General features: G+C 43.7%; 1 protein-coding gene and 1 long non-coding RNA gene across 2 annotated transcripts; one reads left to right on the plus strand and one right to left on the minus strand.

Moving 5' to 3' along the window:
- Positions 1–1,391: 1,391 nt before the first annotated feature.
- Positions 1,392–7,797, minus strand: PEBP1 (phosphatidylethanolamine binding protein 1). Its single transcript, XM_019753980.3, has 4 exons — positions 7,214–7,797; positions 5,954–6,063; positions 5,179–5,279; positions 1,392–2,372 (listed from the first exon to the last, which is right to left on the minus strand). Exons 1-4 carry the CDS (start codon positions 7,553–7,555, stop codon positions 2,155–2,157), a joined length of 771 nt encoding a protein of 256 aa, XP_019609539.2. The 5' UTR covers positions 7,556–7,797; the 3' UTR covers positions 1,392–2,154.
- Positions 7,798–12,244: 4,447 nt separating this feature from the next.
- On the plus strand, positions 12,245–16,893 carry LOC141569221 (uncharacterized). Its single transcript, XR_012492706.2, has 3 exons — positions 12,245–12,373; positions 15,840–16,021; positions 16,681–16,893. It is a non-coding gene; the product is annotated as an uncharacterized LOC141569221 (long non-coding RNA).
- Positions 16,894–17,480: the final 587 nt, after the last annotated feature.

Here is a 17,480-nt window from a genome sequence, read left to right on the forward strand (position 1 = left end):
GACCTTTTTTGGAATGATTTTTGAGTCTACACCTGTTTTAAACAAGGAAACAGATTACTATGATTCCTTATAAATCTTCAGAGTTGATTTAAAAAGTACCATGGTTAGCAAGATAAAAGTCTCAAAGAACAGTTTAGAAAGAGTAAATGATTTTAAATATAAATAACAAATGGTCAAATATTTTAAAAGTCAGAAAACTGGTAAGGGTATGGAAAAAGTTACTTTCATATCCCACTGACATGAATATAATCAGTGTGATATTTTTGGAAGGTGGTTTGTCAGTATCAGCATGGAAAATGTATGTATCAATTGATTATTTCAATCCTAGAAATTTATTCCACTAAATTACTTGCAAAAGCATTTTATACATATAGTTTCATGAAGCACTGTTTATAATAGCAAATAACCAGAAATAATCTTATCGTAGTAGGGAATTAGACTGGTTAAATTATGGAATATGCATAAGAGAATATTTGTTCAAAATATTGACGTGAATTATGGTGACCTGGTAACCCAAGATAATAATGTACGAAGGTATATTAGGTAGGGAAAAAGAGAGCAGAACAATATATACCAGTGTGTGTAACAAGACTATAATTTCTTAAGGATAAATATGTAGATACACACTGATACGTTGAGATGGGATGGTTAAAGACATCTCCTTCCTGTACTGTTTGCCCTAACCATGTGCATGTATTAATTTTCATTTATTTTTAAGGTCAACAGGGTGGTTGTTTTCTTTACAACTTTGTTTTATATTTAAATGAATCTTAAAACTCTAAAGTTAAAATTACTCTACCTTATCTGCCCCCAGAGATGACATGAGGCAACATTTCCAGCAGCTTTTCAGAGAAGGGGAGCAGTGAAAGGTGGAGGAAAGGCCCAGCCTTGCATAGCACCTGCCAGGCCTAATTCAGGATCCTGTCTGCATCACAGACCAGGTCAGTGATTCAGACCTTCAAGCACCTCCTTTCCTTTCTTTTGGTTCAAGTGCTGTGAGTGATCTGTCCCCACCCCCACCCTTTGCTACTGATTCGATATGGATTGTAAGTGAGAACAAGGAGAGGTGTAGGCTATTTCTGAGCCGTTGCTATGGTGTCTGCACACAACTACACCATAGGGATTACTTACAAAAAGCAAAGGTGCTTTTGGGGCAAGACTTGGCTAAGGCTTTGTGATGTTTTAAAAAAAACCTCAAGTTTAAATTAATAGTTGCTCCTGTCGAGTTGAATGGCATGTGTGTAAGTGTGGACCCTCTATATGCTCCCTGAATCAAGTCCCAATCATTACTGCTGGTCAGGGAAAGGGGTATTCACCCTTAGAGGTTGTCTCTTGACTTCCCACATTTATGAAACCCCATACACAAAAGCACAAAATATCTGGAGGCCCAGTCTGTCCACACAAGGTTTTTAATTTTATTCAACTTTAAGCAAATAGCAGAACTAACACAACATTTAGCAACTCCAGACCGGCTTTTTCTTACACCAGTGAAGGATCAATTTAATAAGCACAGACTTACAGATTTCTGATTACCTCACCCAGCCCTGCAGCTTGGCTAGACAGCCGTGCCTCAACAGGAAAGCAACTGTCCCCATTGCTTTTTCCAGTACTGCTCTTTAAAGGACCCAAAGTAGGATACCGACACCTAGTAACCAATCCAAGACGAACCATATTGGGGGTTAGCAGACATGTCAGCCTCTGGTTGTCTAGTGAGAAACAGGACTGGGAAAACACATCTCAGAAGATGCCATCAGGCACAATTCTCAGGGTCACAAAGAGAGGCAATCTTTTTTTTTAATAACCTCCCTTAAAGATTTTTCGATGCTTTGCTCTATTATTATAAACCGTTCTTCTTACCTAAATTTTTTCTTCTTTAAATTCTGGGTTGCTAATCTTACATTAACAAACTGATGACCCCATCATAGTACCAAAATATCCCCCAAAATGGAGTTCAAATTTGACCAAAACATAAACCAGGGTCTGTGATCCTGTACAATTATAAAGGACAGGCAGAAGGAAAAGTCACCCTAAACCACTATCGGCTCAGGTCTTGCCTGAGAATGGAAACGGGGTAGAAGAGAAATCTACATGCATCACTGAACTTGACAACACTGCTTGGGGCCTCCAGGGCGACTTCTGTCTCCTGGTGTTCCTCTACTTCCCAGACAGCTGCTCATAGAGTTTGGGCACATAGTCATCCCATTCCGCCTGGTAACACGTGCCGGCCACGGGGGTCCCAAGCGCGTACTTCTTGCGGAAAGCTGCCACCTTGAATTTGCCACGGTGGTCTCCAGATCGGTTGCTGAGAATGGGCTCATCACACTTCAGCGGCTTGTCCTGCTCATAAACCAGCCAGACATAGCGGTGAAGGCCTGGAGGGAGAGACAGGAGGGAAGATGTATACAGAGCTGGGCGTCTGATGGAGACATCACCCATTTTCATAGGCTTTGCCAACACGGAGGGACCCAGACCACCCATTTTTCCGAGGAGGACACTAAGAACCCAGAGAGGTGGAATGACTCAGGTCACTCACCTGCTGAAAATCACCCAATGTCTCTCCACTGTAACTGGTACCGTGTTTCCCCAAAAATCAGACTTAACTGGAAAATAAGCCCTAGCATGATTTTTCAGGATGACATCCCCTGAACATAAGCCCTAATGAGTCTTTTGGAGCAAAAATTCATGTTAAGACCTGGTCTTATTTTGGGGGAAACACGGTATAAAATCCTCGCCCTGCATTACTGCCTCTCAGGACCTGCGGATCTGGCCTGCTCACCCCTCCTACGGCTCTGTTCCTCATTCACCCCACTCCAGGACCTGCCCCTCTCCAGTCACTTCCCACCACTCCCATCAGAATGCCCATTTTACTGCTGTCACAGTCACGCTGCTATCTAAAACTCTTACTTTTCAATTTAATCTCCCTGCTAGAGAGATCCATAAAGCCATGGCTTTTGTCTTGTTGCCCATTATCACTCTAGAACCTACCTTAGTGCCTGGCACATAGGAAGTGCTAAAAATATGAGAAGTGGATGAAGGACACGGCAAATCACTGACCAGATACTCATCATACCACAATCAAGCCTACACAGACTAAAGAAGAACATTAGCTTTCTACCTCCAACACTTACTTCCTTAGAAGAGACCTGCTTAGAAAGAAATGACCCCAACTCATTTTAACCAACTAAGCAGTAGCAAAGAATGTTTAACACGTGCCAGCAAGCTTTCTACAAGTTGCAATTAAGTACTGGATACAAATGGATGCCATGAGTCTTTTTTAGGTTATTTAAAGGAAAGTTATTTAAATATTTGCACACCCACGTTCATTGCAGCATTATTTGTAATAGCCAAGAGGTGGAAGCAACCCAAATATCTATTGACAAATGGATAAACAAACTGTGGTGTGTGTTTGTGTCTAATACTATTATTCAGCATTAAATATATTATTCAGTATTAAAAAAGAAGGAAATGCTGTCGCTTGCTATAAGGATGAATTTTGCTATGAATCTACATGGATTTTTTTCATTTTAATTTGAAGATCTAATTGGCTTTATTATTAAGCTATTCATGAATTCGGCAGCATCTCATCTAGCAACTAGTAGGGTGCTCCTACATACAAGGGTGCTTTACCTGGATCTAATGAAACTTTCATATACTGCTGACCAGAGTGTAAACATTTTCAACCATTTTGGAGACGTCTTGGGCAATTTCTGACCCAACAATCCTACTCCTAGGTATTTACCCAAGAAAAATGCCCCCGAAATGACAGAAAATATGCCCCCCAAATGAGAGAAATGTGTATAGTAGCTTTATGCATAATATCCAAACACTGGAAAAAACCCAAATGTCCATGACCAGGAGAATGCCTTCATGAACTGTGGTATATTCATACAATGGAATACTACTGGGCAATAAAAAGGAATGAATTACTGATATAAACAATAACATGGATGAATCTCAGACATTATCTTGGCTGAAAGAGACCAATCACCAAAAACAAATGCATACTGCATATCATATGCATGAATGCAAAAGTAATCTATGAAGACAGGTGTCAGAAAATGGTTAACTCCGGAAAATTTTACTTAAAGGATGTGTGCTCGGTAAATATTCATTCACTGAACCCCTACAATCCGTGCATTTTGTAAGTTACACCTTACTAAAAAAAAATATTTTAAGAAGTGAGCTACTGAGGCTTTTGTTGTTGAGAACACAGCTCCTACTTGAGAGAATTGCTTTATTCTCATGTGTGTACTTCTCGTAATTAAACTGCCTAATTTTATAACTGCCCTAGAGAACTTAATAGATTCCGGGGAAAGATGTATCTTTACCTTCCTTTTATGGATGTGTGAGAGGGCTGAAGCCATCTGAAACTTCTGCGTCTACAGATAAAATATATGAGTCTATAGCCAACGGTTCTTGTACCTCTTCACACTAACTCACGTCTGGACAGTGTGTACAAAGCTCGTATGTTGCCAGGCTCCACCCACCACTACTTCCTTGTTGCAGAAAATGGAAACATCCCTCAATGCACAACCCGCAGTAACAGTGCATCTCCCACCATTAGCTCAGGCAGCACTTATCCAACGTGGGGTTTCGATACCGCATTCTCTCTCTCTCTCATATATATATGTATATATATAAAATGTTAATACAATACGTGTGCGTATGTATCTTCAATTTAGTTCCCAGTCTTCCAAATCTTTTCAACATACCACACTTGATTTTCGAGAGAAAAGGGAAGCTATAAAGTGATAAAGAACCTAATTTCTAATAATTAATTTGGAAACTATGGTCATTTCTGAGAGCTTTTATGGGAACTAGGAGCTCAGAGATCACACAGAGCAAAAGCTGAATACAGCCGTGCAAGAAGCCATTCCAAGCATTCTGAAACATTGCTTCCTGGTATAATATCTTCTCACCAATTTCCGGCTTACTAAAGGCCTAGCAGCTAAGGCCTAACGCTAACAGAAGTCCGCCTAACCAGAACCCAAGGTGCTGGTCCCCTGACTGCTGCCTTGGAGGTGAACTACACTGCCTGAAATCTCCACGAGAGTAAGGGCTCTCATAAATAAAAGAAGCAAGCTCTAAGAACCAAACTAAAATTTGCAGCATTTTAGGCCAATCCTATTGTCCACCCAGGCTCCCCTCCACATCCCCCTAACAGCAGCCTTTACTAACCTGTGCCCTTGGGAGGCCCAGAGCCCACGTAATCGGAGAGGACGGTGCCACTGCTGATGTCGCTGCCCTTCATATTGACCACCAGGAAATGATGCCATTCCCTACAAAAAATACAGGACCATCACCACTACTGGAAATTAGTACTCACTCAACAAACAAGCATGAAGTAGCTGTTCCGTGCCAGGATGCGGCAATGAAGTAGGCCTGCTTTCTTGGCCACTGCAAACCTCATGTGTCTGCAGAAGAGAGGACTCTGTACCTCCCTCCGAGATTGTCTAGAGCAATGGGCAGCAAACGTTTTGTAAGGAGCCAGACAGTAAATGTTTTAGGCGTTGAAGTTCATACCCCCTCTGTCACAATAATGCAACTTTCTGGCTGTAGCATGAAAGCAGCCATAGAACAGGATTTAATAAGTTATTATGGCTGTGTCCCAATAAAACTTTATGGACACTGAGATTTGAATATCATGTAATTTTCAGATGTCAAAAAATAATTATTATTCATCTTCCAATTTTTCACCAATTATTTAGAAATGTTTTAGCTCCTGGGCCTGCAAAAAAACAGGCCCCAGGCAAATCTGGCTCTCAGCTGCAGTTTCTAGTCTCCTGGTCTAGGGAGTAAAGAGGCCAGAAAAGCACACTCTGGCTTAACCACGTAGGTGAACATTTCAAACTAGTCCAGTAGCAGAGCATGTTCAGTGGGGGACTTCACACAGTGCAAGAAGCACCAGCTCATATTTGGATGACTTGCTGTTCCCCAGCTCTCCCCAACTTGCCTATATTTGGGGTCTTTCCTGCTGGGAGCATCCGGGTCTGTCAAGACCAAGGTGTAGAGTTTACCTGCATCAAGGCCATCCCATGTAATACTGGTGGGCCGGTTCTTAACCTGAAGGAAGGAACCAGTTTAGAGTTTAGAATTCAAAAGTCAGAGTTAAAATGTCAGAAATGCTCAAGAAACCAATACTCATTGACCTTAGGTTCCTCAAAGGCAAAACAGATTATTAATTAAAACTAAAGTGTATTGACTCTACCAAAAGCCAGAAGCTGAAGTTTTATATACTCTATTTATTTTAGTCCCAACGACACTGGTATCAGAGCATGTTATTAACAAAAAGAGGTGGCGTCAGGATTTCAACCCTGGTGCTGACTGAGTCCTCTTAACTACAACCTTACCATTGTCTGGAACGACAGGGTCTCTCGATTTGGTGACCAGTTACCTAGGGCCCGCTAAATTGAAATCTAAATTAACTGGACATTTACAAGTGCACAGAAAATGAGAACGCCGAGGTGGCCAGACGTGGACAATGAATCTTGGAAAAGGGAGGCTGCAAGACAGGCACCTCACATTTAAACATCCAAAACCAAAAACTCGTCAGAGCAGTTTATTCACACCACTGCCCTGGAACTTCGAGACCAACAACTCGCAACAGTGTTGGGCACTCTAGTTTCTCCATTTTCAGCAGCCAGGACCTGGTCCTGCCTCCATCACGGGTGTCTAAGGCCCAACGGTAAAGCAAGGCCTGTTGCCCTACAGCCTTCCAGCTGCAGAAGTCACTACACCACGCTCTTGACCGCTAAAACAAAGGAGGCCTTGCTGGGCACTGCTGATCACCGGTTACATAATGCGTCATATGTCCTCGGGTGAGGCTCTTGCTCCCCAAAATGAGGCCTAAAATCCGAGACCCGGGGTAGGGGGTAGGGAGACTCTGATCCGGCCAAGGCCACTCAATCCTGGGCACCGCCCCCTCCCCTCCCCTGCCCTGCCCCGGGCGGTCCGAGCTATCTCCGGGCCTAGACCCCTGCCTGTGCCTTGAAGTCTCGGAAAAGTGGCTTAATTTCTCCCGCAGGCCGCGGCTCACCGTCAGGTGGATTCTGGGTGCCCCGTGGTAACCGCAGGCCTGCAGCGTGGGTACCGCGACCCCCTACTATTGGTGGGTCGGGCGCAGACAAGCCGTAACGTCCTCCCCACCTCCCCCAGGCCTCCAGCCTGCAGGCCTCCCGCCTCGAGCAGCTGCATCCCCGCCGTCCTCGGGTACCTGGGTGGGTGTCAGCACTTTGCCCAGTTCGTCGATCTCCGCCCCGGCGTATTTGACCTGCAGCGGGTGCTGCGGCTGCTCGTCCACTTCCTGCAGGCTCAAGGGCCCAGACCACTTGCTGAGGTCCATCGGCTTCGCGGGGCCAAGCGGCAGGACAGCAGGGAGAGCCGGGGTGACCAGGCCCAGGTCAGCAGCACAGACCGCAAGCAGTCCGCAAACAGGCCCAAGGCAACACAAACCCACCAGCAGGAGCAACGCACGCGCAGGAGCCACCGCCCGGGCCCCTCTGCTCACTGATTGGTCAAACCGGGTAGCGCGCGGAGCCTCGCGCTCCCGGGTCATTGCAGCTGGCTTTGCCTTTCTTTTTTGCACCGAGGGAATCTGCTATCCGTGTCGCCGAGTTCCCCGGAGTTCTGGCCCGGCTTGCAGAACCGTTGTTTAAAGAAATGCAATTGAGCTATCCTTGATTTTTAAAACCTTTTTGCATGATTCCTACCTCCACTTTATAAACTCAGAAATGGTAAGGCCTCACTTTTCTATTGCTCTTCCTAAAACAAGCCCAGTTAACCCCGCCTCTCTGTAATTTCGCGCATGCTCACTTGTTTTGGTAATTGCCCAGTGAGAGGGCATGAGCGAACTTTTGAGCATTTTTGTCAACGGATAAAAATATTTGCACCTATAATTGATCCCGCTAATACCCACTTGGTCCAAACAAGATTCCTGAGGAATGATTTTTTTTAAAACCATAATTATTCCTATTTTGCTGACACGAGGCTCTGCCTCTATAAAAACTATAGCCACAAAATGCCTTCTTTTTGCTAAATATAAAGAGTACTATTTAATAATTCTTATCTGATTTGATCCTAGGACAGCCTTTGACATTGATAACTACCTCCAGGGATTAAAAAGTTGTCTGTTGTTTTCATTTCTTATTAGGAAGTAATACAAGTTCATTGTAGAAAATTCAGAGAAAAAGCCCGAAGAAGTAAATAAAAATTATTTGTATTCCACTACTTGGATATAAACATCAGTAACAATTTGAGGTATATATTTCCAATTATGAAACTATGAGTAAAGATAATTTTGTTCTGTTTATGCACAAAAATAATTGCATTATACTCTACAATTTTAGAATATAAAAATGGGTAGAATCCTTTCACAATGTATACGTAATATTAAATTACCGATGCACACTTTAAATCTTACAATTTTATATGTCAATTATATCTCCACAAAACTGAAATTAAAAATAGATTTTCATTATTTCAATGGCTTATTCTACTCTGGATGCACCACAATTTATTCAACAAACTTCTTGATTTGGACATTTATGCTGTGCTGTTATTTTTCCTTTTACAAATATCACTGAAATGAACATCCTTATACATAGACATTTAAATGTCTGGTAGATAGGTTTAGGAAAATTTTATTAGATGGGACTAGCTAGGTTAAAGGATATGTACTTTATAGGGATGAATCACAGCTAGTTTACCGATAGGAAGCAACCCCTTCAAGACAAAGCACTGGTATGATTATTGGTTCTTTCCATCGTTCATTCTATAAACACATTTTGAGAATCTCATGAGCAAAAGCATAAACAAACCCTACCCTCGTGGGAGTATATATTCTAGCAGTAGAGAGAGACATTAATCAAATGACATTTAGTGAAAGTAAAATTACAAGCTGAGGTAAGTGCTGGGGAGAGAAGACAGGCCCATGTGACCTCAGGAGTCACCCTCAGGCTCAGGGCAAGGACGATGCTGTGTGAAGATAGGTGATGGATGCCAAACCTCTTGGGCAAGGTGGAAAGAAATTCTAGATATTTCTGCTCCTGGCTTCCATTCTTGCCCCTTCCCTACCCCAACAAGCAAACGATCATCCAGCCTATACATTCTACTTAAATGCCACTCCAATGGGTCCACTTCTCCATGCCACCCCCCTTTCCCAGTGACAACTTTGGTGCTGCTCTCCTTGACCACTGGGTTCCCTTCTAGCCCATTCATCTTTCTCAGATGTCAATCAGGGCAATCCATAGCTCACCTCTCCACTTTCCCTAAAGCCTTCTATGGTTTCCCATTGCCTCAGGATGAAATCCAGACCCTTAATAGGGCCTTGTAGACTTCTCCCACCTCCCTTGCATTCTCTCCAAACACTCTTAATTTGTTTCAGTTCCAACTTGCCTTTCTACCTCCGGGCCTTTGCACATGTTGTTCCCTTTTCCTGGGACACTGCCCCCTGCCCCCAACCCTCATTGTAATCATCCCAGCTCACTTTTACTCATCTCAAAGATCACTTCCTTGTTCTCCCATTCACCAAGTCTGGGAAAATGCTTCGCTCTCTGTGCCCACGTCTATTCTATATTTTCTCTTTCCTAATATTCGGAGTGTGTAGGATTACAAGTTTATCCTCTGAACCACACCACCCACTTGAATATAAACTCCATGAGGATTATCTCTCTTGTTTACTGGTCTTATCCCCAGCACTTATAGTAATACCTGACACACTTGGTACGTGATAGTATCATTATTATTGTAAGAAAGTCAGTGAATTTTTTAAAAACCATTTGGTTGGTTTTAGGTTCAGATCACTAAATTTTCGCTTTCTGATAAAATATCACATTCAGGAAAGACAGGCCATTGCACCTATAATTCTGACATCAACAGTACCTGGCATTAGCAGCAGTTGGAGAAAGCAGAGTACCTTTCCTCTCATTGTTTATATTAAACAGCTCTCATTAAATGCTCGTGAGATAATAGATGCCATCCCACAAGCCATGTGTTAAAAAAGAAAACAACTATTTGGTCTGAAGAGATGGTTGGACCTTTATAGAAAATGCTCAAGAAGAGATTTTTAGAACTTGCTTTAAGCTATTCTCTGGGACTAAGCTCAGAAGCTCATTGGATGTTTAAGAGGTAGAATGACTTTATGCAGAGCCTATTGGATACAAAGTGCTTAATGTGCTTTATTTAGTTCCTTCAACTGTCCCAGGAAGGTGGTAGTAATCTTGCTTTATAGACAAGGTAATAGAGACTCAGAGTAATTGGGAGGGACCACCTGGATCTCCCCCACCTTTCTCTCTCTGTATTAGCCATGAGTTGCTGTCTTCACTGAGGAGAGAAAACTGGATCCACTTCCACTAAAACAATGGTTGGAACCAACCAAACCATATTTACTGGGTGCCTACTGTGTGCGGGCCAGAGTACTCCAATAACAACCACTACCATTTACCAGTGCGTGCTCTATGCAGCTCTGTGCATTCCAATAAAGACCATACCATCTACCAAGCGCCTATTCTAGATATGTTCCAATGAGAACAATTACCATATACTGAGCACCTATTATGTGCGGGTCAGAGTGTTCCAATGAGGAAGGCTGGCGTTTACTGACCATTACCACTGCCGTGTGCCAAGCCCTGACCAAAGGCCTTGACACAGCGTTTCATTTCATCCTCATACCAACCCAATGTGGGAGGTACTGCTATGTATCATCCCCATTTTATAGATAAATAAACTGAGGCTCGGAAAAGTATAAGTGGCAAAGCAGGATGAAAGCCCAGCTGGCTCCAAAGGCCAGATGTAAAGTCCTTAAGCACACCCCAGCAGGAGTGCTTGGAATAGAGGTGAGGCAGGCATGGTCTCTGCCCTCCAGAAAGCTTTCCCCTATGGTTAGTCACTAGGAAAATCCCACATAGTAACCCTGAGAATGTGCCTTTCAGGTCTGACTCGTGGTAGAGCAATTGGCCAGGGCCCCAGCTGCTGTACTCTGCTTTTAGGCCAAGGCCATGCTTTCACAAGCCTTCTGACACCTTAATTTTAGCCCAGTGAGACCTACTTCAGACTTTTGGCCTCCAGAACTGTAAGATAATAAATTTGTGTTGTTTTAGGCGACTACGTTCGTGGTAATTTATTAAAGCACATGACTTATCCTCAGCCTCAGTTTCATCCTCTCTAAAATGGGTTTACCCACACCCCTGAGATGATCATTGGGAAGCACATATGATGTGCTTCATACACAGCCTGGCAGCCCCAAGTGGGAGCTATTACTGTTATTATATGTTCACTATATAAAAACTCATAAATAAGCAAACGAATATCAAATTAACTAAGTAAAAACTTTTAATAATCCTACCACCCATAAGCAATGAACATCTTGCTGTATTTCCTTCCAGACTTCCTTCTATGCATGTAAATGTGAATATGCGTATATGAAAGTGTGTTTTCAATATAAATTGGGTCAAATTGTCTTTTCTTGCTGTTGTGTAATTTGCCTTTCTTCACTTCCTCCTGTCATATCTATAAATTACTACAGAAACATTCTTAATGGCGTCACAGGATTCTGGTGTACAGATTGTCACTTGTTTATAAACACAATCCCCCTTTTGGGAACATTTAAGGTGTTTTTAAGGTGTTTTCACTATTATGCTCTAGAAATATCTCTGTAATATATATCTTTTTTCATGTAGCTTCATACACTCACTTGGTTGGTTGTTTTCTCCTTAGGATAGAATCCTATAGGTGATGTTACTGGGTGGAAGAACATTCGCATTTCAAGGTTGGGGTACCAAGTTCCACATTGGGTGGGGCCTCTGTGCTGCTCAATTTTTAAGCCAAAAGGGAACCTAATGATCAACCAGGTTTCCCCTCTCAATTGTTTTCAAACATTTCTATCTCCACAAAGTTTTATTTTCATGTTTCTGACAATAGATACAGAATATGTGAGCCACACAAAAATACATATATACTTTTGTATTACCTCTCATTTAATATTCCATTTTGAACATTTTCTGATATTACATGCAGTTCCAAAAAATGGTTTTTTAAAATGACTGCCCAATACGATGGCATCACGAATTATTTAATCGTGCCTTTGATGTTAGAGTTGAGACTGTTTCTCGTTTACCCTCTCATTTGACAGTCGAGGAAACTGAAGTTCAGAGAAGCCTTAGGGACCTACCTGCCAGAAGGCCGACATCCAGCTGAGAAGTGAACCTGTTTGGTCTGTGGTGAGAGCTCTCTGCAGAGTCGGGAGCAGGTCTGGGCAGAGGCAGGGCGCCTGAGAGAGATCTTCTGCCAGCCACAGCGGAGGAGCCAGACGCTCCTCCAAATGTCTACAGAAAGCCTCATTTTTATCCAGAAACCGAGAAGTGCCCTAAAAATCCAGGTAAAGAACCAGCCCTGGGGGGAGCGTAGGGGGCTCCTGGCATATAGCAAATGCTCACTGATTCCTCAGAACATCGCTCATGTATTAAAGGAGGTGGGAAAGCAATTTTTAAAAAGAAAGAAATGTTGTATTTGTTGATACACATCCACTAAATAGTTGCCCTTCTGGAATGTAATTTATGTGTGCGTCTAGGCGGGGAGCTTCTGTAGGTGCTGCGGTGGGTAGATACGAATGAATGAGCCTGTAAAACCACAGGATGTTTTTGTTTGTTGAGGGGAGGAAATTCACTGATGTGGTTATTCGCTGGAATGGCTTCATTCCACTTTTACTCTTTGTGCTTCTACTAGAGAAAGTGTTTCATAGGGGAGGGCTGGACAGAAATAAAGCTCCGTTCTGTGGTCACAGTTCAGAGACAGTTGTCGAGGCCAGGCCAGTGACTTGTCATTGTGCCTCCAGGTGACACAGGTGCTTACCGTTGGCCAAGGGTCGAACTGAGACATAGTTCTGGAGATGGACCTCCAATTGGTCTCCAGGATTCCAACTGTTAGGTTTTTCACTTTGAGATTTTTGCTTTTCCTCTATGAGAATTTCAAAGCATTTGAAAACACCCTTTACAATCTCATCGGTGTCTTGCATCCACTATTTTTAGGAAAAAGTTAGAAAACTAAGTATCAAAACAAGCAAATTCTAGTTTCTCAAAAATTTAAAATAGAAGTAGCAATAGGATCCAGCAATCCCACTTCTCTCCAGAAGAATTTAACACTGAGTCTTGAAGAGATGTTTGCATGTCACAGCAGCATATTCACAACAGCCAAGAGATGAACACAACCCTAATGTCCATCAAAGGATGAAGGCAGATGAATGAATAAACAACATCTGGTAAATCCATATAATGGAGCATTCATTATTCAGCCTTTAAAAAGAAGGAAATCCTGTCACATGCTATAACATGGATGAACCTTGAGGACATTATGGTCATGAATATGTCAGTCATAAAAACACAAACACCATCTGATTCCACTTATAGATGAGATATCTAAAGTAGTCCAATTTCTAAAGACCGAAAGTAGAATGGTGGTTGCCAGGGGCTGGGGAAAGGAAAGAATGGGGAATTGTTGTTTAATGGGTCTAGGGTTTCAGTTTTGCAAGATGAAAATGATCTGAAGGTCGTACAATATGAATGTACTTATTGCCATAGCTCTATACACTTAAAAATGGTTAAAATGGTTAAGTGTGGTGTTATGTATGTTTTACCACAACTAAACGTAAAAAAAAAACCCACCAAGCATATTCTAGTATAGCCACACAATGGAATATTATTCAGCCCGTCAAAAGGAATGAAGTGCTGACACCTGTGACATCATAGATGAACCTTGAAAACATTATGCTGAGTGAAAGAAGCCAGACACAAAAGGCCATATATTTTATGACTCCATATCTATGAAATGTCCAGAGTAAGTAAATCGTACAGAATGCAGATTGGTAATCACCAGAAGCGAAAGGAGGAAGGAACGAGGAGCAACTGCTTAACGGGCACGGGGTTTTCTTTTGAGGTGATGAAGATACTCTGGAACGAGACCGAGATGGTGGTTGCACAACCCTGTGAGTGTACTAAGTGCTGCTCGTGAACTGTTCACTTTAAAATGGTTGGCTCTTCCCTTTAAAATGGTTAATTTTACGTGATGTGAATCTCACTTCAATTTTTAAAAAAGCAAATTCTAGAAGTCACTGGCAGACGTATGTGTAGGCTCAGAGGTTATTTGCAGGATTATTCTTTTTAGAGACTGGGAAACAGAAATGGACCGATTAATGGGTGGTAGACACCGGCGTTGCTTGCCAGCATCCATTTCTCTTTCTTCAATAAATAGCTCCCCACTTTTTCTTTGGGGAACCACCGTCTGTCACTCAGTTCATGTTGTTTAGGTAGGGACTCCAGGGATGATCACGTGAGCCAAGGCTGGCCAATCAAAGCATTGCCTCCCTCTGGCCGAGCCATTGGTTGAGGGATGCACAGCTGAGCCAAGACAGGCCAATGAGAGTCAGTTCTGGGACCTTGGTTGGAACCACCAGGAAGAGATCATTTCACTTCCAGCCAGTGTTGCCGTGGAGAAAGGATGTCAGCCTAGAGCTGCTGTTACGTAAGCATCTTGGCACCAGAACAGAAGAGGCTGCCTGAGAGTGGAGCCAACAGAGAGAAGTAGCTCTGAGAGAAAGCGAGAGAGAGAGGCTTTATGACATGATGCCATCGGCACTACTTGACCTCTGGATGGAGCCAAGCATGAAGCAAGCTTTAGCCCTGGACTTCTCACATACCTGAGCCAGCAAATTCCATGTTGGACCTGTGCCTGTTTAAGTTGGATGTTCTTCACTTGTGACAGAAAGAGTCCTTGGTTCATACAGGTGACCTGCTTATTAAAAAGGAACTAGAAATAGAAATCAGGTCTCCCAAACCATGCGCTAAGACTCAGTGAAGCCTCATTCATTCAGACATCACTGCTATCAAATTAGTGAATGTTTACCATCTTTACGGCTTGCCTTGTGTCTTAGACAAGACAAGCTGCAGAATGCCTGCCATGCCCACAGCCCCTAGGAAGCCCTCATGAGTCTAGCCCTGATCCACCTGCCAGCCAGTCCACAAGTTTGTCAAACCACCTATTGAATGACCTACATCAACAGGATGCCTGGGACCAATCAGATTCGACCTCTTGAAACTGCACTAATTTATAAAAGACAGGTGTAAGTGGTAGGAGCTAATGCAGAAAGGAGAGGCAGAGGGACCATTAAGAGTCTCGTGCAGGCTGGAAATCAGAGACGGCAAAGAATATGGGTAAAAGGATATATAGTACGGAGGAGAAATGGCCCATTAGCAGTGGGAAAACAGAGCAGATCCACAGAGAGAAACGGGTACCTGGAGAGACAGAGCCTCTGACCCGCTCCACAGCAGGGCTCCAGGTGGGTGCCAGGCCACTGGCATCCTTTCAGCAAGCATCTTGTTCTTAAGGTGACCTCAGTACACCTTGGTCCCTTGAAACCCAAAGAATCTAGCCATTTTTAAAAAATATAACATTAATCAGGACTTTCAGTTACAAGTGACTAAAACCAATGCAACTGGAATCTCTAGAGAAGAAAATTATACTTTGGGTCTTGGGATGTTGGCTTCAGGAGTGTCTGGTTCCAGGGGGGTAAGCAGTGTATCTCTCTCCCTCTTGTTTCTCAGCTTTGTTTGCTTCTAGGCTGGTTTCAATCCCCTTATGTTGCCAGATAGCCATTGTGCTCAGCAGCTTCTAAGGAGGCCCTAGGGATGCCCACGCCCTGGTATTCATGGCCTGGTGCGATCCCTTTCCCTGGAGTAAACACTTCTAACCAATAACATAACGCAATGGTAACGGGCCGTCACTGCTGTGATTAGGTCACATACGATTGTGAATTGTGTCTTGCTGGCACATACTCTCTACTGCTTTCTTAGCTTGCAGGCTTTCAGGAAGGAAGCTGCCCCATGGAGAGGCCCAGGTGGCAAGGAACAGAGGGTGGCCTCTGGCCGACAGCCAGTGAGGATCTGAGGTCCTTGGTCCAGTATTCCACAAGGAACTGAAACCTGCCAACCACCACCCAGGGAGGTTGGAAGCGGATCCCCAGTCAAGCCTTCAGGTGAGTGAGGTGTTCGGCTCCTGGTTAAAAACCTGTGTGTGATTTCTCAGGCCTGACCGTAGGCGATGACAAAAGCTTCACCTGGGAGGCCTCCCGGGAGAGCTGCCCTCCCCTCACTGGGGCATGGTGGTGTCTGAGGAAGTTGCACTCAAGGACTCAGCCCCTCTGACCAGTGCTGCTCTGTTGCATGTTTGCATTCCTGGCCCTGGTTCCTTCATTCCTGGGTCTGTGTATCTGAGGCCTTGGGCAGAGGTCTCTCCAGGCGCCGCTGCCAAGGCTTCCTTACGTGGGGAGGAGGGGAAACACTTGAAGACACTTTTCCCCACTCTGACTCAGTACCCAGTACTTCTCCACTCCAAGACTTTCTCCATTGTCCTCTGTAGCCCTCCCCACTCCCAAGCCCCAGTGTCTATAAAAGTGCCAGAGCCTTTCATTGGGAGCTCCCTCCACAGTGAGTGACCCCCCACTGATCCTGCTCACTCTTAACCCATGCACAATTTCATGGGGAAAAATGAAACAGGGAGGATAGGTGCTTTCTCTGGGTGTAGCCTCTTAACTTATACCTTTGCAGTAAGTAATTAAAGGCTCAATTGATTCATTTTTGGCTTGCTGCTTTATTCAGCTACTCAGACACCTGACAGCTCATTGCTTTCTTCCAGCACAACTGCACTGTCCCTGCTTGGAAGACTTCCTGGAAGAGGTGACCACGGAGCTGGAAGAATTTCTGGGAATCAGTCAGGTGAAGGAGTGAGTAAAGGGGATCCCTGGTAGTGAAAAGAGCAAGACCATGGGCAGGGGATAGTGAGGTGTGGAGAGAACGTGGCTTAGTGGAAACAGACATTGTCAGATGTGGCTGGAACTCAGTGGGCGAGTGTGAGCTCCCGGAGGGCAGCCCCGCTGTCCAGCACAGCGCCTGGCATACAGTAAACGTCAGAACTCCAGTACAGAAAGTGGGACCAGAGGGCAGGAGAGGGACTCCCGAGCTGGAATGTGTGAGTGACTAAGGGTGTGTACATCTCTCAAAGAACGTTGGCAATGACCAAATCTGCTGACAATTTCACATTCCTTGGGGTTTGCCTTTTGGAGGTCTCATAGTTGTAAAAATATTGTTCCACTTTTTTTTTTTTATGTTGGAATGGTCAGATACACATGTTGAAAAGATAGAGGAGATCTAGGAGCAACTTCCTTTTCCAGAAGTCTGACCTTCCTCCTCCCTCTGTTACCACAAACACCCCATATCCTGTGCAGGGCACCCAGCTGACACCCCTGCCTTTCCAGAATCCCGCTGAGAACGGGCAAGCCACAAAACAAATGTCATAGCGAAATGTGGACCCTATTTATTTTTTTTAAAAAAAGGAAAAATGATTTAATGGTGTAAGTCACAAGAGTGCTGAAACATATTTAAAACACTATTTTAAAAGAAGTCCCAAAGTCCATGAAGAAATGGGCAGTATCCTCA

Source organism: Rhinolophus sinicus, chromosome 9 (genome assembly GCF_057876585.1).
Source record: "Rhinolophus sinicus isolate RSI-liver-muscle chromosome 9, RSI-T2T, whole genome shotgun sequence".
Lineage (NCBI taxonomy): Eukaryota > Metazoa > Chordata > Mammalia > Chiroptera > Rhinolophidae > Rhinolophus > Rhinolophus sinicus.